This window comes from Haliaeetus albicilla, chromosome 4, assembly GCF_947461875.1.
Source record: "Haliaeetus albicilla chromosome 4, bHalAlb1.1, whole genome shotgun sequence".
Taxonomy (NCBI): domain Eukaryota; kingdom Metazoa; phylum Chordata; class Aves; order Accipitriformes; family Accipitridae; genus Haliaeetus; species Haliaeetus albicilla.
Genome location: NC_091486.1, coordinates 42,230,516 through 42,250,866, shown reverse-complemented (window position 1 = coordinate 42,250,866; position 20,351 = coordinate 42,230,516). Strand labels below are relative to the sequence as shown.

At 53.1% G+C, this 20,351-nt stretch overlaps 1 protein-coding gene across 1 annotated transcript; it reads right to left on the bottom strand.

The window, feature by feature from the left end:
- Positions 1–12,458: 12,458 nt before the first annotated feature.
- Positions 12,459–15,029, bottom strand: GBX2 (gastrulation brain homeobox 2). The gene is made up of 2 exons (XM_069782135.1): positions 14,311–15,029; positions 12,459–13,863 (listed from the first exon to the last, which is right to left on the bottom strand). The coding sequence occupies exons 1-2, from the start codon at positions 14,819–14,821 to the stop codon at positions 13,340–13,342; spliced, it is 1,035 nt and encodes a 344-aa protein (XP_069638236.1). The 5' UTR covers positions 14,822–15,029; the 3' UTR covers positions 12,459–13,339.
- Positions 15,030–20,351: the final 5,322 nt, after the last annotated feature.

Genomic DNA, 20,351 nt, shown 5'->3' with positions numbered 1-20,351 from the left:
GCTTGCTTCTTTGCTTGAGTCTTCTTTGCCGTGTTATTGAGATACACCTGCCCTGGCCCCACTTTCTTCTCGTATTAATGATGAGATACTGTCACTCTTTGCCAGTAATAAAGATGAAGTATTATCCGAGACCTGGGATGTCAGAAGAGCCAGTAATGGTGCAAATTGATAAATTAAAAAGCAATAAGTCAACCAGACTGTAATGGTGTATATCTAAGAGTTCTGAAAGTGCTTATGAACTGAATGACAGATCTCCCAGCAAAAATATGCGAGCTTTCATTAAAAACAGTTATTCTCCCCAAGGAAGAGAGAGTAGTAAATGTTGCACCTAGGCTTTAAGAGTCTCTGGAGGAGATCCAAGGAATTAGGCCAGTAACGGTTACATCTGTATCTGCTAAATTGGCTGAAATGATCATTTAAAATAAGAATAATAAAACATCCTTAAGGTCATGGTATGGTATGGTCTAATCACTTCTTTGAAGGAAAATCGTGGCTCTCTGTTAGGCTTCTCTGAACAAGTCGTTTAAAGCCCTGAACAATGTGCAGCTGATTGACATTTATTTACATTTTAAAAGGTCGTGGCTGGAGTACATCACAAGAAGAAATCGGGGAATCTAGGTAGGCCCAAGGAGAAGACAAAATACTGCCCTGATGCAGAAGGTTGAGAGATGGGATGGAGAGGGAAGCAAGAGGTGATGTGTTTTCACCTGAGCAGACTGGTAACTAGCTATGTAGCAGAAGGGTCCCTGCCAGGACATGTGTCTCGATGGGTTGGCAATACAGTTAAGTGATACCAATGGCTCTGGAAAAACTACATAAGGCCAAGAGAGCAGTGTGGTATCAAGGTGGATACACAGAGAATAGCAGGTAAAATTCAGTAAATGTGCATTGGGGTGGGGGGGGAGAGAGTTTACTTAAATAACATGCCCTGGGCTGGAGAAAGAAATGTAAGATTTCAAGATCCATAAGGGCACTGTGGAGCAAGACAATCAATGCTACGGTTTGGCCACCTATGCTTGTCCCACCTTATACAAGACAGAGAAATTAGGGATGTTCAGAAATTAGTAGAGCTATGAAGAAGTGGAAAAAGTGGGGAATTTCCCTCAAAAAGAGACACAAAGAGGGGGATATGATAGCCATAGACAAGCAGTGGAGAAGCAGCAGACTGGAGATGTCTTTTCCTGGTCTTGCACCCAACACGGTGCACGGGCTGATACCAAAGGGCAGCATGGTCAAAACTGATACCAAGGTGGACGGGCTCTCCAATGCATCATGGGACCGGAGACCTCACTGCAGTGGGATTTTGCTGAAGAGAAGACCTAGCCAAGAGGGGAAAGGTGAGCTTGCATCTTCACGGATTGAGCGGGACTCCCCACAGCATGGAATTTGGGGGTTTTTTGGTGTTATCTTTTATATCTGCTTGTGCCTTGGCCTAAATTTGTTCATTCTTCAGGTTATTGCCCATCCCATCAAGTCTCCTGCCTGCAGGGAGCTGTCAGTCTGTCCTGTCTGATGGGGACTTGTTTGGGGTTTGGGGGAGGTTTTCTGTTTCTTTCTCTCCAATTCTCCAAGCGCTTCAGGGAGGCTGTAGCAGCACTGGGTGGGGGGATGAAAAACTACAGGACTGCTTGTGTATTTTTATTTTTCTCTCTTTTTTGGGGGACAACATCGCTGTTTTGTCATGCAGCAACTGTATGCCTTTGTTCTTGAGAGGTTTTCCCACCCTGTTTAACCCCATCATGCATCCAACCAGCACCAAAGCAGGAGGTGGGTACTTTGTGTTCTCCCCTTGTGGATTTGAAATGTGAACTTCAAACATGGGAGAATTCATTTTGGATTCCCCTGGGGTGTAAAGCTATAGTAGGGCTTTTTTTTAGGAGTGATCTGTCCCTCCTCTCCTTCACCCTCCTAAAGGGGTATGGGTTTTGATTTTGTAGTGGGCATGGCTGGCTGCTTGCTCTAACAACCCTCCTAAGATCTGGCCTCTCCTGGAAGATCCTGGTGCCAGGGATGGCGGAGCAGATCTAAGGATGTCTTTCATGCCCACATTTCTCACCTACCCCAAGCCTACCCCCATGTACCCCTGAAACGCTCTCAGCTGGTGGCATTCACCAATGCCTAGGAAAAAAAGAAAATACCCTATTGTAAAGAAACAGGGGTCAGAAAGAGATTTTTGAAGGAAAACTATTGATTCCCATAATGAGAGTAGGGGAAACTCCCCTTTTTTTTTTTCTTTTTTTTTTTTTAAGAAAAAAGCAATGACTGTAAAGACCAGGCTGTTGCTCTGCTGTAAGGCCTTGCTGTGCGTTTCCACCCTTACCTACAAAGGATTAGCTTTGATGGATGCTGGGAGCACCAGCTCAAGAAACCTGCTCCAGGGCCCAGAAGACGCTTGCTCCGTAGGTACTGCATGCTTTTAGCCCTCATTCAAAATCATTCCCTTGGCAGGCATGCTGTTTCTTATTTGTTCTGTAACACAAATCCAAACTGGTATGAAGGGAGCGATGGGATGAGATGACTGAGGACAGCACCCACAGTGATCACATGCAATGCGATGGTAGGGTGGGGCTGACCCTTCCTGGTAAACAGCTTTGTTTTCCAGAAGAAAGCCAAGCTCACCTAAAATCAGCTGTTTTCATTAACAAAAGAAAACATTTGATACTTCGTGAATACCAGGTAAGAGTAGCCTTAAAGAGCCAGGTCAAACATCCACCCACACCAACACTTTTTCTCCACCTGTGGCCAAAAGCCAAGGCTGGAGGAGTGTAAAATCAGATTATACGGGGCTTTTGCTATATATTTCCCCAGCCTGTAGCTGTTTAAAATTCAGGGGCTTCTGTGCCACCTGTTTTTGGTGAGTTTAGTCATCCTCAGTGGACTTATCTTCCATCAGTTTGGCTGATCTCCTGAATCTCTCGAAAGCTTTGAGCATCCACAGCATCCCGCATCAAGGAGTTCCCCAGCTGAACCGCAGTGGTGATGAAGAACCACCACCATCTTTCTCCCCCTTCCCCCCCTCCCTTTGCACTACCCTGGGGAGGAATGGTGGCAGTGGGACCCCTTGGTTCAGAGTGACATGGCCCAATTTATCTTCCTGAGGGCCCTTCCCAGGGGCAACACATGTCGCTCATGCCCAGAGTTGCTCAATGATTTGGTGGCAGGAGATGGAAGCGGTGTCCAGAGATGCTGCTCAGAAACTTGACCTTACCCTGACTGTGAAAAACCCAGCAGAAACCCAGGCTGGGGAGCAGTGTGTCCCACACAAAACTCTTCTGAGCCCAGCATCACCTGCCTTCGAGCTCATCCTTTTGCCCTTTTTTCTCTAAGCTGGATCTGAGGGAGGTGATGCTTGCAGGGAGAAGCAGGCAATGTGGTTTTTTCCCCAGTGAGGTTTTCCTATAGCATTGCAATTCCCACCCAAGCGATGCCCAGAACATGACTTGGGAGAATGGAAAAGACCTTTAAGATCATTGAGTCCAACTGTAAGGAGAGAGCACAGACTGCAGGAGTTACCGGGAGGGCGCATTAGAGAAACGTGGTTACTCCTGGTGAAACCACTAAATGTGCAGTAGGAAAACCACAAACGGACGCCAGGACTGGGAAACCCACCAAGCAGTCATTTATCTTGCCTAATGTCCAGTAAAGCCCTTAATTGGCCAATAAATGCGGTCACAATAACGGCACTCGACGCGCAGCGCCACTGCCAGCAATTAGCACTTATTTATTTGCATTCTGCCCCCACCGATCTCTGCTCCCCGACTTCCAGATCTGTTTGTTTTTAAGCCAGGGAGACTCCTCGCATTTGCCAAAGAGAGAATGGGAAGAGCTAAAGCGGCGGAAGAAAAAAGGCGATGCTGTGCCATGGGGCAGGGGTGATGGAGGGACACGAGCTGCAAAACCATCTGCAGGGCTTTCCCATTGCTCCGGGGATTAATGTTGGGCTCCTGGGGAACATAACACGCCTGCAGTTTGCTCAAGCCTTTTAAGAAATGGCTCGGCATCGGTGCTGCCAAAACGGAGGGCTGCTTGTTGCTCAGCTGAAGAGAATCTCTAGATCACCTTTTGCAGTAGAAAATAATCATTTTTTGTCATTTTGGTGCGGGAGCAAACAATTCACATCATTTTGGAGGATTAGCGGAAATCAAAGGCCAGCTATTTTCATCTAATGAAGCAAGGGCTGGGATCCCAAGCGGCCTTGAGTTGCCAGAGCTGGAAGAAGGACAAGGTAGAGAGAAAAGCAAATGTCTGATGCCCATCGGCAGCTGCCAAGATGGGGGGCTGAGGCTGGAGGGAGCAAGGGGGTCCCTGAATGCCAAAACACCTCATCCTGCAATGCTGACAGCAACAGATGGGTGCATGTCTTGAAACCCTACTTCTGCTTTGGGCAGAAGTAGGATGGGCAGAAGGAGGATGTTGCATCTACTTTGCAGGCAAGGAGAAATCACTGAGAGTCCTTGGCTTCTGTGCTGGGATGAAGATGTCCATCGTTATTGTGGTGGTCCCCAAAACATCGGCTGGGTGCGGGAGGGAAGAGCTGGGAGCTGGAGTGAGGTGTCAGAGCTGCATGTTGCTATGGGAAAGGGCGGGGGAAAGCAGCCTGGCCCAGCCAAAAAAAAATAATATCTATAACCCCCCCAGCCCTGTGTTTACCCATCCAAATGGGCTGCCTTCGAGGTGTTCTGCAGTTTCTGGGAGTTTGTGGACTGGAAAGGGATTGTGCTGCCAAGCAGCTTGGTGACTGAAGCAGAACAGGGCAATCCCCCGGCAGCGTCGGGGCAGGAGCCCAGGCAAGCACGGGGGCACCGAAGGCTGCTGGGAATCGCCCCAGACAGATGAGCGTCTCCAGTTGCTGCTGAGGAAAGTAGATTTCGGTACAACCTTCCTTCCCACCCCCAGCATGCTCCCCTCCTCCTCCCCCTCCCCCTCCCCACCAGAGATGCAGCATCTACAGCTCCCACTCTGCAGATCCAACTGGTAATGGCCAGGCTGATTGACTGCAGATTTCCCTGTAACTGAGCTTAATTAGCAAGCTAATCAGGTCTGGAGATGGTTCCAATTTATTTATTGGCTGATGGCTGCCACTAATCGGCCTGGCCAGTTAATACTGGCAGCACTGAGGTTTGTGCCAGGTGAAAAAATGATGTCAGGATTTCACTGTTCCTATCACTTGGAGCTGGCAAAATTGACCCAGTGAGCACTGGAGCTCGGATGCGGGCAGGGTGATACCTGCATCATCCCCTCCCTGTGGGGTAAGGGAGGCTCCGAGCACCGTGCCCAGCTCGGACCAGCTCTGGCTCACCGAGAGGATGACGCTCTCAGGTGAGGAGAGAAAAGGGGCATGTTCTTCCATTTGGGCGCTGGCAGCATAACAGAGCTCAAACACTCAAAATAGTCCTTGTGGCAGGGACAAGGTGTCCAAAGGCAGTGTCGTCCGTGGGTCACCTCTTTTGAAGGTGACCCAGAGCAAGGCTCTTACAACTTGTGCTTCTTAGTTCCCTCCAGCTGCACAAAGGAGATATAAAAGAGAATTTTTTTTTTGCTTTAAAAAAAAAATGGGGGGGGGATTTTTACTGGATTTTTATTTCCTCCTGGAATTACCAGGAAAGTGGCATTAGTGTTCCCTGGGTTTGCTGGACCATCGCTGGGCTGACGTGGGATGTCCCTTGAGTGGAGGCAAGGAGAAAGGGGAGTGCTGGTGCTATGGGGAAGTGTTGGGGAGCTGGAGAAGCAAGACTTGTTTATTAAAGCATGGTGAAAAGGTCCCTTCCCTTGGCTCCTGTCCCTCCAGAAGTCCCACCGGTCTCTGGATGTGGGTCGGGGACATGTGTGTGGGATGGCACAAAACAAAGGAGGAAAGGGAATGGGATTTCCACACCTTCATTCCCTGCTGTAGAGAGGAACCAAAGGGAAGGGAGGCAGGATGAAAGGGGAGACATGGCAAAACAGCTGAAGAAGGTATTTGCTATGGCAAAAACCCATACGTGGCTAAAGCATCTCTTCTCCACAGGCATCCAGCCCTGAGCTGAAGACCCTGGGGGCTGGAGAGACCCCCCATGCCCTCTTAGGTGGCTCTGATCTTTAATGGTCCTCCATATTTTAAGCGAAAAACAGAAGGGGGAAAAAAAAGCCTTGCTTCTAATTTGAGTCTGTCTGGCTTGAGCTGCCGGCATCGATTCTCACGCTGCCGTCCTCCTGTCGATTCAAGAGCGCTTTAGTTGCCAGTATTTTCTCCCCATGAAGGCACTTACGGACAATAATCAAGTCATTTCTCAATCTCCTCTCTCTGATAAGCTGGGGGGGGGGGGGGGGGGGTGGTCAAAGCATTGGGCGTTTTGATGGGCTGCAAACCCCCCCCCCCGGACCCTGGCACCCTGGTGACCGGGGGTGACAACCCCAGCGTGGGACCTCCCAAGTGCTGATGACCAGCGAGGCTGGATAGAGCATCCTTCTGAGGGGGCTGCGGGACATCCCGCCCTGGGGTTTTCGGGTGACGGAGCTGGTCCATGCCAGGCAGGGAGATGGGGAATCGTGAGCTGGATGAAGCCAGAAAGCCCCTACACAGGCGATGCTCACGGCACCAGGGGAGCAGAGGCAGGCGGGCGGGTTTCATGGCTGCAGCTCTGAAATCTCTTGCTGGAGAGGGTTATTAGAGGGAGTAATTGGGATCACCTTACTTTACAAATGTTACTTTGCAGAATGAGGCAGGAAGACAGATCGATCTCAACTATTATTCATTAAGGAAAGTCCTTTATAAATCCCAAATTAACAATTTCTCTTAGAGAGAGACTTCCTATTACCCTTCTTTCGTGGGAACTTATTGCTGCTTTGGAAATGGGGAAATATGAAAATAATTGGGGAGGGGGAGAAATAGCAGTCGTGGGCTTAGGAGCCGAGCATCTGTTTAAAAAAAAATACAGATGTGTGTCTTAAAAATGACCATTACCCTAATTCAGAAAGGCAATGTTTTTGATAGATACTATTAGACCATGGCCATAACGACGTTCATAAAAGCCCAAGTGGCTTCTTAGCAATGAACAGGCTATTTGTAAATGTTCGGCGCTCAATGGCATATCTACAAGCGGCGATGGTTTGCAGAAGGTCTCTGCTATCATCTGTCCTCTCTGTGCAAAGACATGAATGTCATTTGCGAGGGGGGGGGGCGCAGAAATCTGCCATTACTGGTGCCAGTTGGACTGGGTAACTCTTTGCACTGGTCCTTGCCATTGGGGCTGCACAGTGTTTTAATTATTTGGGGTATGTTGCTGCATACTGGGGGTCTATCTTGGTGTTTGGTTGGGGGAGGAAGAGAGAATTTCAACCCAAGTCTTCTTGATGTTTTGGGTGAAAAACACTGAGAAAAAAGATGCTTTGGGTTTTTTTTTTCTAAGCGGTGGAGAAAAAAAAAAACAAACCAGTTATTTCTACTTAGGAGCTGTGTATTTCACAGGGTGTGTTACCACCAGGTGCCAAACTTGGGGTGATGGGACATGCCCTGGGGAAGCTTCAGGAGTGTGCTCAAGAGGGCTTTGGGTAAAGAGATGTTGCCATTGCCCACAGAAGTTGGCTGGTTTGCTTTGAGTTGAGGTTGCCAGCAAAAAAAAGCAATTTCTTAACTTTTATAACTGTGCCCATAGCTTCTTTTGGCTGTTCTGGGAATACCAGCAAGGGAGGCAGACATCTCTCAAAAGGGTTTTGGGGCTACACCCACATTTTTCCACATCATTTCTGAGTTCAGGTGCTTTTGCAGCAAGACTAGATGTCTTGAACAGGACCGCCAGTGGAAGGAAACCAGCAAAGATTTCTATTTAGACTCAGGCAGATGCAGTTTTTGTCACCCCCAAATAGTATCACAATACATTACCTTAAAAAACAAACAAACAAAAAAAAAACCACCTGCTAATGCTCCTTTTTGGGAGACCATTTTGGGGGTGTTGGTACCCTTTAGAGTAGCTTGAGGTTGTGAGGACGGAAAAGCTCCAGGCACTTGGCAACACGTATTCACCCTGTGAGCTCCAGCTCCTTGCTGTTGATAACGTGCTCCTAGAAAATTATAAATGGGAGTCCCTGGTTTGTCTTTTGCTCTGTTAATTAATAGGATTTGAGCATTAAAACTGGTCCCCCGGAGTTAGCGATAGGCCCTTTGCCACTAATTCAGGCCCCTTGCCACTAATTCAGTCATACTGGCAGGTCAGCGTAAACACCCCATATTTTACTGCCATTTTTAGATTATTCCCCTGCCTTGTAATTATTTTCCCGGGGGACGGCAGGGGATTAATTCCAGGCGCCCGTTCCTCCGCAGATGGTGGTGTGCCCTAGCACCGAGGCGATGTAGAGCATCCCCTGGCAGCAGATAATGCCGCCGATTCGAGGTCCGTTTACCTGCTGACGAGGAAAACGTTGTTAAGCTGGGTCTGCGCTCCTCTTCTTCCGCTCCTTTTATAAATAAAAGGGAGGAAGGTCTCACTGCTGGGTCAGCCCTGCCTGCACCAGCGACACAGTCCTTTGGGCACAGAAGGATACAGGGCATCGGCTGGGAGATGCTCGCGTGGCTGCACTGGGGGGTCCCAGCCCCAGCGGGTGGGTACCAGAGGGGCTCACGGGGCACCTCGAGCGCGGGCAGCCCTCGCTCCGGTTTCAGTCTGGCACACTCAGCATCGCAGCAAGAGGGCTGAGGCTGTTTATTCCCGGAGGTTTTTCTCCGCATCGGGTTGTTTGTAGAAGGAGGACCAGCAGCCTGCATGCCCCAGCTTCAGGGTTGCCCTTACCAAAGGGCGGGAGAATCATTTCGCTCATAGTTAAAATACCCCTTTCTATATGATTTATCTATATGACTTAATCTCCCACCAGGGCTGGAAGTCAGAGCACCTGTGAGACCAAGAAAACGTGGTGGTTTTCTTTGGGGCCGAGAGGCTGGGATCTAAAGCAGAGGTTTAAAATCCACGCGGCTCCGAAAAAAAACCCCACAAAAACAAATAGCCTCCATCCCTCCTTCCTCCAGCAGGCCTGCTCGGAAAGGCAGCCTTTCGCTTCTCCTGTTAGGCTGAGCCCCGGGGAAAGTTGGGCAAGTAAGTTTGCCGAGCCGGAGGGAGGGCGGCACAGATCGATTGGCGAGTTTAATAGGATCAGGTCAGTGTAATCCTGTTTTAGCCATTGTAATTCAGGCAGCCAAGGAGACCTCAAACTATAGGGGAAGGGGCTTTTAAAACCTCAGCGGTCCTGCCACAAAGCCAGAGGCTGGGGCCGGGACAAAAGCGGGAGAGAGGATGAAGTGGCTTGAAATAAATAGATTAAGGCTCTCTATGGGCCAGGCGTAGCGGGAGGGAGAAAAGAGCAAGCAAGGGGCGGGCGAGCATCCCACGGCGGTGGAGAGGGGGACGGGAAGGGACCTCGCACCCACAAGGGACGCCGGGTGGCTCGGCAGAGCATCCCCCTCTGGCCGTGGGGCAGCCGGTTCGGGACGCGGGGTGGGTTTCTCTCCCCCCACCCCACCCCTGCCCCCAGCGTGTGTTTTTGAAGGGTTGGGATAGGCAATCAATTTTTATGATGCAATTTATAATTCATACAGGTTGTCTTCGTACATATGGTGTTGCTTTTGTATGTCAGGGTTCCGGGTGCTTTATGACGGTGACGGCGGGAATTTGCATTGGCGGCCGCTTACTGGCCTCATCGCTCTCTTCCTCGCGGATGAAGATTGATACAGCCCCGTGGAAGCACGCGTGGGGGGGGGGGGGATGAGGGCCCGATCCTGTAGGACAGCGAGCCCGGAGGGGTGGGTGTCTCTTGCAGGGGGTAACTTGCACCCATTGGGGAATAGGGGAGATGCTCAGACCTTGGGGGGGCATTCCCAGCATGGGTACGGACCCCCTCACCCATCTCTCCAGACATTGGGGTCGGCCCCACTCTGGGGGGATGCTCGGTGGGGAGGCCCCCCGCCATCACAGGGGATAACCTCAGCGGAGGTGGGGGGGGGTCCGGCACTCCCCACCCGGGCACAAAGAGGTCCTTATCGGTGGGGCAGCCGCATCCCCGGGGCAGGTAAAAGGCACAAAGCTGAGCCTGGTCAGTCCCAGCTGAAATAATTAAACCAATTAAGTCAATACAAACAGAAACAAGGCAGAAGGCAGAGCTGCCCCCTCCGAGGAAGTGGGAGCCGCAGCTGGAGTCGTCCCCCCCTGCCCCGGCATGCGCTGAGTTTGTCTGGTCTCTGCGGCAGCCCTGGCATGTGGTGAGTTTGCCGGGTCGTTGTGGTGAGGGGGTAAGGGGGCGGGGGGGGTTAAAAGCTGTGATGTCTTATTTAAAAGCGAGGCAGCATGCTCCTCGCCCCACCAGAGAGGGGTCGCCTCCTCCGGCCACCACATCCTGGTGTGGCTGAACAGTGGTGGCTTAAAAAAAAAATAAATAAAAAAAAAATATATTTAAATACGTATTAAAAAAGGGTTTTTCCTAAGGCAGGCTGGAGGAGAGGCAGAGAGGAGTGGGCAGCTTTCCTTCCCCTCCGACTTTGGGCTGCTGCGAAGCGGGCCGGCATTTCTGCTGCGCTCCCCGAGCAGTGCAATTATTTGATCTGCAGATGTAAGAGGAATTTATTGTAACAACAAATATAGTGATGTCAAAACCCAACCTTGGATTAAAGCCGGCAGCCAAAGGGGAAGTGTATTAATTTCAAACAGCATCAGAGGCCAGTGCCTATTAGGACGAGCTATTCTTCAGACCCCCCCATCAGAATTAATCATTGGGAGTTAATTTGAAGCTCAGACAAGTTGCTGTTAATTTAGTGCAGGGAGGACGGGATGGAATAAAAAGCTGAGGTGCTGGCCGGGCCTCCTGGGTCTCATTAATCAGCGAGCTGAGACGGCCTGGCTTGATTACAATTTGCAAAAAAATTCATTAGAGCCTGGGCGATTGACAATTTTTCTCTCTGCCTGTGATCTGACTCATTAGGCAGCCAAATGAAAGCCATGATGATGGTGATGATGACAGCTATCAACCCCCTCGCTTGTTTATCTCCTTCTCCTCCGGCCCCCGGCCCGGGGCTCCCCCCTCCAGCCCCAAAGCCCCACTCCTGGGGGGGTGATGGGGGACCCCAACCCGCGGAGCAAATAACTTTCCTGTGCCTGGGGCAGATGCTGGCTTGTAGAGGGAGGGCTGCCCCGGCGGGGGGGACACACCAGCTGCTCCCCCCCCCAAAATACAACACACACACACCCCGGAGAGGGGGGGTACAGCCGGGCTGCCGCTCGCTCGAGCCGGCTCCGGGTTGTTGTGCTTTCCAAGCAGCATCCCCCTTTGCACCGAAACCGAACCAAAATAAATTAATTTAAAGGAGGAAAAAAAAAAAAAAAGTGCTCCGAAGAGGAGCAGCGCTGGGAAGCCCGGGGAGTGCACCCCACGCGTGTCCCGGCTCCGCGGTCCCTCCCACACAGAAACGAACCCCAAAATCATTATGATTATTATTAATAATAATCATAATATTTTTTTAACGAGCTAAAGGAGCGGGCGGCTGCCGAAAAGGCTGGAATTACCCGTGGGTTCCCGCTAGTCCCCGCGCGTCCGCGGCTGCCCGTGGGGCCGGCAGCAGCAGGCAGCGGCGGGCAGCACTGCTGCCCGGGGCCGGTTCGTTTCGGTGAGTGGCTGGTGGGAGAGAGGAGCAGGGACACCCCCGGTACCCCCCTCCCAAAACACCCCCACACCCTCCCCGGAGCCAGCTCCCTCCGAATTCAGCGTTACAAAATAATAATAATAATAATAATAATAATAATAATAATAATAGATGAAGTGCAAAGATGTGACCACCGCCAAGCCTTGATTTACTCACCGGAGCCTGCCTCGGGGAGCGAATCGCTCCCTTGAATGACCCCCCCCAGTTTAATTTTAATAGACACCCCCCCTCCCCGCACTCCGTTTTCCTCGGGAAATTAACGCTTTTTAATTCCAAATAGCCGCCGCCGCCAATGGTACGGTTTCACCGGCACGGATGCCGCCGGGATGCGTAAAATGGTGAGGAAAAAAAAAGGGGGGGGGAAGGATGGGACACACACACGGACGCGGGACCCTCCGACCCCCACCCCGGAGCCCCCCGGCACAACGGCGTCGTGCCGCAACGAGAGCGGCCGCGGGGCTGGGGGGAGAGCGGCTGCACCCCCCCCAAAACAGGGGGCTGGGAGCCCACCGGTTACCGGGGGGCGGGGGTGCGATGGTGTGAGGGGTGCCCCCCCTCCGTCGAGGCCATACACGTTTACTAGCACAAAAAGCCTTTTTTTAGCCTTTCCAACCAGCCCCCCGCCTCAAAAAAAAAAAAAAAAAAAAAGGAAACTTTTTGCCCGTCTTCCCCCCTCCCCGACAATAAATGTGGCTTCGCAAAAAAGGCGAGAGCAGCATCGCTCCGCTCCGGCAGCGCAGGAGGGGAAAAGAAAATCAGCTCAACGCCAAATTCTGGACAGAACAGCCAGGGGATGGAGGGCTTTTTTTTTTCTTTTTGTCTTTTTTGTTTCTTTGTCGGTTTTTATTCACAAGACTTAGTTTGCTTTTAAATTTCATAACTTATAAAGGAAATAAGCTACATTGAAATAAATTAAACACAATAGAGAAGATCGTGCTTTTTTTTTTTCCTCCCCTCTCTCTCTCTCTCTCTCTTTTAAACATGGCTTGGTAGAATAGGCAAACCAAATCGACAGAAAGCCAGGCAAAAAATATATTTAAAAAAATCGTCCCCCAGTGCCTGCCACTCAGCCATTGGAAATAAAATCAAACAATAAAAAAGGCATGAAATGAAACTCTTAGTTTTCTTTTGTTGTTTTTTTTTTTTGTTCTCGTCTTTTTACCTTTCGCCCCCGATAAGAAACGAACCCCCAAAGACAGCTAAAGGCGCACTGCAGGTTTCGCTGGGGGTGTCTCTGCCAGTGAAGGGGGGGGACAACGGGCAAATCGCTGCTGGATCCGGCGCCGACACTGTACCGCATCTGTGGTCCCCATCGCAGCCAAGACAGCGGGAGTATGTACAAAGCGGGGCAGCGTAATAATAAATATCTGTGTGTGTCTCTTCCAGGGTTTGATATTCCTGCTCTGAACCATAACAGTTTCCAAGCCTCTTTCCTTCGCAGACTCTCGCTTGACTCGGTAAGTGGAAAGTTTCGCTTTAAAGTTCGCTCGTGGCGGGGATTTGCCGTGCGCTCGCGCGGGAATTCTTGTCGGGCTGTTGTTCGCTTTAGGGGTTTTTTACATCTTTTTCTTTTCTTTTTCTTTTTTTTTTTTTCTTTTTTTTCAGGTGGGTTGCTTTTAAACCCCGATTTGGAAACTTTTCCCTCAAAAACTTGTGGTTCTGAGCCGTAGGGGAGAGAGATCAGGGCCGGGCTTGCTCCAGCTGCTGATGCTGACTCCTGATCGCAAACCTGCTGACGTGCACCGGGATGGGTACCACGATCTTAGGGTTTCGGGAGGGCTCCCCTGTCTTGGAGTTGGCATTGCCCGCCTTGACCCGTTTCCATTTAGCCCGTCTGTTCTGGAACCAGATTTTCACCTGCACCTCGCTGAGTTTGAGGGCGTGAGCGATCTGGGACCTCTCCGTCAGGGACAGGTACTTTTTGCAGTGAAACTCCTTTTCCAGCTCCAGCAGCTGCTCGCTGGTGAAGGCTGTTCGCCTCCGACGGTTTTTGCCCGTGGATGTGGTGTTGGTGGAACTGGGGGGGTTTTGGGGGTTTTCCTCCAGCGCGTTGCCAGAGTCCTCTTCCTTGTGAGCCGCCTGGCCGGGGATGTTGTCGTCCGAGCTATAGTCTAGATCGCTGTCCATGGAGAAACTTTCCTCCTTGCCTTTCGCGTCCTCTTCTGCTTTGGGGTCCTCCTTCCCCTGGCCCCGGAGAGCCCCGGCTGGAAGCGAAGTGGAGGCCTTTCGTTAGCGTTTGGTACCCGCCGGCCTCCGGCCACCGCTCCCCCCCTCCGCCCCCGGCCCACAGGTCCCTCACCCGAAAATTGTCGGCTTTGGGGGTTTTAGCGGGGGGGGGTGGGGGGGTGGGGTGTCTTTTTTTTTTTTTTGCGTGGCTTTCGCTCGGGGTCGATTCGTTATTCTTCTCCTCCAGCGGCGGGGGCTCGACGCCTCCCTCCTCCCTTCTCCTCGGCCGGCCTCGGGACCCCCGGGGGCCAACCCTGCCTCCTCCCAGGGGGTCCCCCGTCCCCGGGGCCGCCCCTTCCCGCCGACCCCCTCCCAGCCCGCCCCGGCGGAGGGGGGCGGGGGTGGGCGACGCGCGGAGCGGGCGGCGGGACCCCGCTCCCCCCGGTCCCCCCGGCCCCCCCCCGCCGGCGCCGGCGCTCACTCACCGAGGGAGGCCTGGACGGCGTCGGCGGCGGGGAAGGGCAGGAGGGCTCCGTCCTTCCCCAGGAAGGCTTTGCCATCGTCGCCGCCGCCGTCCGGGGGTATCCCCTCGGCTTTATCGAAGTTCCCCGGGGCTGCGAACTTCCTGGCGGCCTCCTGGTGCTGGGGGGAGGCGGGGAAGGTGCCGGGCAGCGTGGCCATGAGGGTGGAGGTGAGGGCCATGCCCTGAGCCAGGCTGGAGCAGAAACCCGTGGGCAGGCTGGGGAGCTGGTGGTGGTGGGGGTGCGCGGGGGGCAGCGCCGGTTGCAGGGCGCCCTGCGGTAGCGCCGGGGGCGGCGGGGGGGGCGGCGGCAGCACCACGGGTCGGTAGGGCATGAACATGGGGTAGCCGGTGTAGACGAAGTGGCCGGGGGCGGGCGGCGGGGGGCTGCCGATGAGCGAGTCGATGCTGAAGGCCGTGCTGCTTCCCAGCGGGCGCTGCATCATCATCAGCGAGGGCTGGAAAGCCGCGCTCATGCCGGAGCGGCGGCGGCAGCGACCACCTTCCTCCTCCTCCTCCTCCTCTTCTTCTTCCTCCTCCTCCTCCTCCTCAGAGCCGGGGCGCAGCGCCCAAGCGTGGGGCAGAGCCGGGGCGGAGCGGGGCCGCGGCCCGCCGCCGCCGCCCGCACATCGGGGCCGGCCCCCCGCCCGCCGCCGCCGCCGCCGCCGTCCGCCCCCGCGGAGCCCGCCCGCCGCCGCCGCCGCTCTGCCCGCCCGCGCTCCCCCGCGCCCATTCACATTTTGCCCGGCTGGGAACCCGGCCCGTCCCACGTGGCCGCCGCCGCCGCTTTCCATTGGGCGGGAGGGCGGAGGGGCGGGGACGAGAGATGAGACCACACCCCCAGCACCTCCTCCCTCCCTCCCTCTCTCTCCCCCCCCCCCCCCCCGGTGTTCCCCGTCCAGCACCGCCCGACGGGGCGGCCCACACGTGAGCACCCACTCTCACCCACCCCCACCCCCACGCGGGTCGCCCCGCCGGGGACCCACGCCGCTCCCGGGGACCTCCGTGGGCTCCCCAGGGCGTGTGACAGCCCCCACCAGACACAGCAATTTGGTGCCTCCAAAGCGCTGAATCCCCCCTTTTTTAAAAAAAAAAAAAAAAGTCCACTATTTTATTCACGCTTTTCTTCCCCCCCCCCCTTTTTTTTTGGTGAAAAGCCCCCAAATAGGCTCCATGTGGTTCTGGGTAAAGTCAGCCCCTGGCTTGGCTTTGAAATTGCTTCTGCAATTATGTAAAAGAGCCATTCAGCAACACGGCGGAATTAAAAGCGGTGGAGGGCTGCTCCCTTTTCTCCGGCGAGCCTCTCATGTTGGCCGGCTCAAAGCCTTTTCCAACACGACGTCTTTGGCGAGGACAAAAGCTGGAACAAAAAAAAAAAAAAAAAAAGGAAAAAGAAAAAAAAAAGCCCCCAAACTTGTAAATTGAACGTCAAGGGAACTTTACACAATTTCAAAGGCCATAAATAATGATAAAGGGACCAGGCGAAGAGGCAAACCCAGGCAATTAATGGAGGTTCCCAAGCAAAGATCAAGTGGTTTGGAAAATAAAATTAAATGCAAAAAAAAGAAAAAAAAAAAAAAGGAGAGGAGTTGGCTGGGGGTGGGATCCCTCCTGCCTTTGGGGAGTTGAAGCCTTCCCGGGACAATGGTGCTGGCTGCGCCTCTGGGCTTGGTTTTGGGGGGCTTTTGGGCACAACCCCCGAGTAAAAGTGGCTTCTGGGGGGGTGCCCCCCAAAACCAAGGGTCAGTGGGAGATCCTGCTCCTGCCTGGCCTGCCTGCTTGGGAAGCCCTTAATGACCAGCCACTCATTTTTAGCTAATCGATGCTCATATTTTCCGGAGCAGAATGGCAGAGGTCAGACCAGGGGGGGCTGCACACCCTGAGAGGAAGGTGACTCCCCCCTCATGGCAGGCGGACCGGTGAGTGCCAAGGGTGGATACAGCAATGGTCTGTGCCCCAAATCCTACCCCTCTCGGCCAGCCACCCTTCAGGCCCCCCAAAACCCAGAGGGCACATGGGGGCAAGGCAAGGGGTGAGGGGGTCCCTCCAACATTGGCACAGCTGCATGTCCCAAGGGACCCCCCCCCTAAGTGATGGGGGCTTTTACCCCCCCAAAATGGGGTTTGTCTCCTGGGGGGGTCACAACCTCTTGCCCGGGCCTCAGCAAGTGGCATTTGCAGCCTCCCCCCCCCCAAAAAACCCATTTGCTGCTGATTCCCACCACTGCAGCTCAGCAGCTCCCCCAAATGAGGTCTGGGTGCTGCCCCCCACCCCATGCCCAGATATCTGGGTCAGTTTATCCCTCCACATTTCCAGCCAACATCTGAAACCGTTCTTTTCTTGGCAGAAATGATTATGGGGGGTTATTGCTTTTGGGCCTTAGCATAGTTTCACCACCCTGTCCTACATCTGGCTCCCCAACCCCATTTTGCCACAGCTATTGGGGTGCTGAGCCCCACTGGGTGCCTGGAGTGGGAGTTTTGGGGTCCCCCCCTCCCCAATGCCACGTTTCTGCCAGAGAGAAAATTTTTCCCAGCAATGTGGCAAATGGGACAGGGTGGATGGCCATCGAAGCAGCTGTGTGATGGATTTGGGGGGGAGGTATGTGTATGCGTGCACATGATTTTGGGGCCCATCTCTGACTTCAAGGGACTGGGAAAAGTTTACTTATACAGCTCATTTCCATATGTCCCAGCTCCGTCTTGCAGAGGCCACCATATGTGTGGTAGCGCGGCGCTCGGGATTTTTCCCAGCACAGCACCAGCGAGGTTTTGATCTCCCCCGTCGATGCTTCGTAGCTGCACGCGTGGTTATTTCTCTCAAATATTTTTTTTCCCCTTTCTCCCCCCTTCCCCATCATCTAGTAGGCGTCATCGGATTGCAGCCCCTCTCCTGCCTCCCGCTCCTTCCAACTGCAGCGGATGGAGCTGAGCGAAACCCTCCAGCCCCCCAAATCAGCAGCATCCCCCGCTCCTTCCAAACCCAACTAGAGCGGGCTGGAAATCCTTGTGGAAAAGCAAAGCTTTCGTTTAAATAGAAAAGTGGGGGGGGGTTGGGGGTGTGTGTGGAAAATCATCTCTTTTCAGGAAACTGCATTAGATTGCGGAAAGGGGAGATAATTAGGCATGGTAATCTGGCAGGGCATGGAAATGTGTACCAACACCCAGATCCTGCAGCTGTTTTTATTGTCAGCCCTCTTCAAAATTTGCCCACAAACAAGTGCCTTTGCAAGACGGGAGTATTATTTCAGACGAGAATAGCCTTTTTGTTCGGCACATAATTAGCTGATTTTTCTCCCGGAGAAAAACGTCGGCGATCTCTGATTGTCGGAGAAGCAACCGGAGCGTGATTGTGTCTGGGAAGTGTAACAGGCGGGAGGGAGGCAAGGGGCAGGCAGGGCAGGCAGGGCAGGCAGGGGAACCCGGCCAGCCACCCCCACACCCCACGGAGGGACCCCTACCGCCACTGGGACACGGCAAGAGCCTTTCCCAGGGGCTCTGACTATATGGGAGAAATCGGTATTTTGGAGGGTCATGCTTGGCTGGGGGGGGGGGCGGGGCAGAAGCCCTTTTCCCCCTGGGCCGTAGCGTGGGTGCAGACCTGGTCCAGCTCCAAATGTGGCACCCAGGGGCTGCTCAGGGAGGCTCCCACATCACCCCGAGTAGGGACTGTGGAAGAGCAGGTGGCTTCTGGTAGGTTTTGCCCCCCCTGCCCCAAGCCCTTCCCAGGAAAGGAGCATCAGATCTGTAGTGGCATCTTTGAACTGGGCAGATTGCGGGGGGGGGGCAGTGTCTGTGACTCTGGCGGCCTCTTGGCTGGCAAGTGCTAAATAAACCGTGGGCTTTTCCCCCAGATCGGGGTAGGGAGGAGGTACAGCTTTTCGGAGCGAAGAAGTGAAACAGGGGAACCGGGAAGGAAGAGGAAAACTGGGGGGTGCTCGAAGCCTTCCGGCTGTGGGTCCGTAGGGTGGCAGAGGTCAGAGCATCCCTTCGCCCGGGATGGTGGCTCGACCCACCGTGTGCCCGGGGGGGCTGATGGCTGCTCCTTTGGGCACCTCCAGCCTGTTCGTAGGGAGCTGTGCTGTGGGGTTTCCGTGGGGCACACGGGTTCGTGTCCAACCTCCCACCCGGCTTCGGGGTGGGGGGGTGGTGCTGGTGGGATGTGTTATTTGGAGCAAGGTGCTGCTCTCTGAGGCTGCTGGGCCATCGCGGGGCGGGGGAGCAGCTTTGTTTTGCAGAGGCTGACAAAATCAGTGACTTTATCAAAAGCAAAACTCAGGCTTGTGGAGACCCTAGCGAGGTAATTCTTGCAAGACCCTCTGCCTTCACCGCGGAAATTTTAATTGCATGGGAAACGTCACCAAAAGCATCTCACCCTACTGTGCTTTTAAAGTGATTTTTTTTTTTCCCCCCTAGGGAAGAGGGGTGGGCAAGGAGGGAGACCATGAGCAAAACTACACCCCCCCCCCCCAAAATCAGCCTGTACTTAATGATGGAGGGATTAGGTGTGAGCGCTGAATCCCAAAATAAGGGATGCTGACGGGGCTCTCCATCCTTACACCGTCACCCCTTGCAGGCAAGGGCTGCAGGAGCCGGGAGTAACAGGGATGGGGAGGGGGGGAAGAGCAGGATTTGGCCCTCGGCAAAGGCGCGCTGGCTGGGTGCGGAGGGGTGCGGAGCCGGGGGGGGTCCTGCCGCCGGATGCCACCCGCAGCCCCACGCGTGCCTGCTGCAGCCCCGGGACCCCCCTCCCGCCTCCCCGCTTCGGCTTCCAAGCAGGGGAAAAGAAAAAAACCCCAACTCGCCCCAACCCAACTCCAAACCCCTTTATTCGTCGTTTAATCCCATTAACTCCTTCGCGTGTTCCCGTCTGAACGCATTTCAGGCTGGGAACTCGCGGGGGGGGGTGTCCTCTCCCCGCAACTTCCACCCCACGCACGGGAGATGTGCTGCTGAGTTGTTTAGTTTTGGCTTTGGGGGTTGGTTTTTTTTGATGGTTTATTTTTTTCTGTGGCTCCCCCCCCCCCGCCCGTCGTTTGTGGTGGTTTGTTGGGTGTTTTTTTAAACAAACTTGAAGGCGCTCGGGATTTTCGGGTTAGGAAAAAGGAGGGTAAAAGGGCAAAAATAACGCCGTGCAGGTTAAAAAAAAAAAAAAAAGAAAGAAAGAAATTTGGCTTCGGTAATCGCAGTTCATAGCCCGAAATTCGTTCGGATGAGGGGAGATAAGCTTCCCCCCCTCCCCCTTTTAAATTGATATGTATTTAAATAACCGGAGTCCAAATATTTTAAGAGCACTAAAGGAGACCTTAATAAAACGCATCGGTACGGAGGGATTATCTCTAGCACCGGAAAACCACCCGCACACACACACGCTCTCGTTCACGGCTTTTCTCGGAATATAGTTGAGAAATCCACCAGTTTAAAAATCCCGAATAAAAGTCTAAAATATTCCCAGGTCAGAGGGGCACCGTCTCATTAAAACCAGCGCGGTCCTGAAACTGCACTGCAGACATTAAAGTGCAGTATTTTTCAATTAGAGCTGACGAATTCAATCAAAATTCCATAGATTAGGATGAAATGAGGCATGGGTCATTTACAGGGGAATTTAATTGCAGAGCCATTAGACAAATAGTATATTTGCCATTCTCACATTATCCATCATTTTAGACATCAATAGAAGGAACAGCATCTTTACTAATACAGCAGCACTTCCCAATCTCTGCCTGTAAACACTCCCTTTCCCCACAGCTCCTGATTATATCTGATTTCATTTAAAGCCATGGGGGATTATAAATGTTCCTGCAATCAGGTTCATTAGGACTTCAAAAATCTCATTTCTGATTTGTATTGCTTTGCGGATCACCCGCCTCAGCGCAGCCTGCGCGATGCCTCTCTCGGCTTTAAAAAAAAATAAAAATACAAATAATAAAATAAAAAATCAAATGCTATTTCATTACGACTTCGGGGCTTCATTATCACCCCGATGAGCCCCTTTTCAGCCACCGAG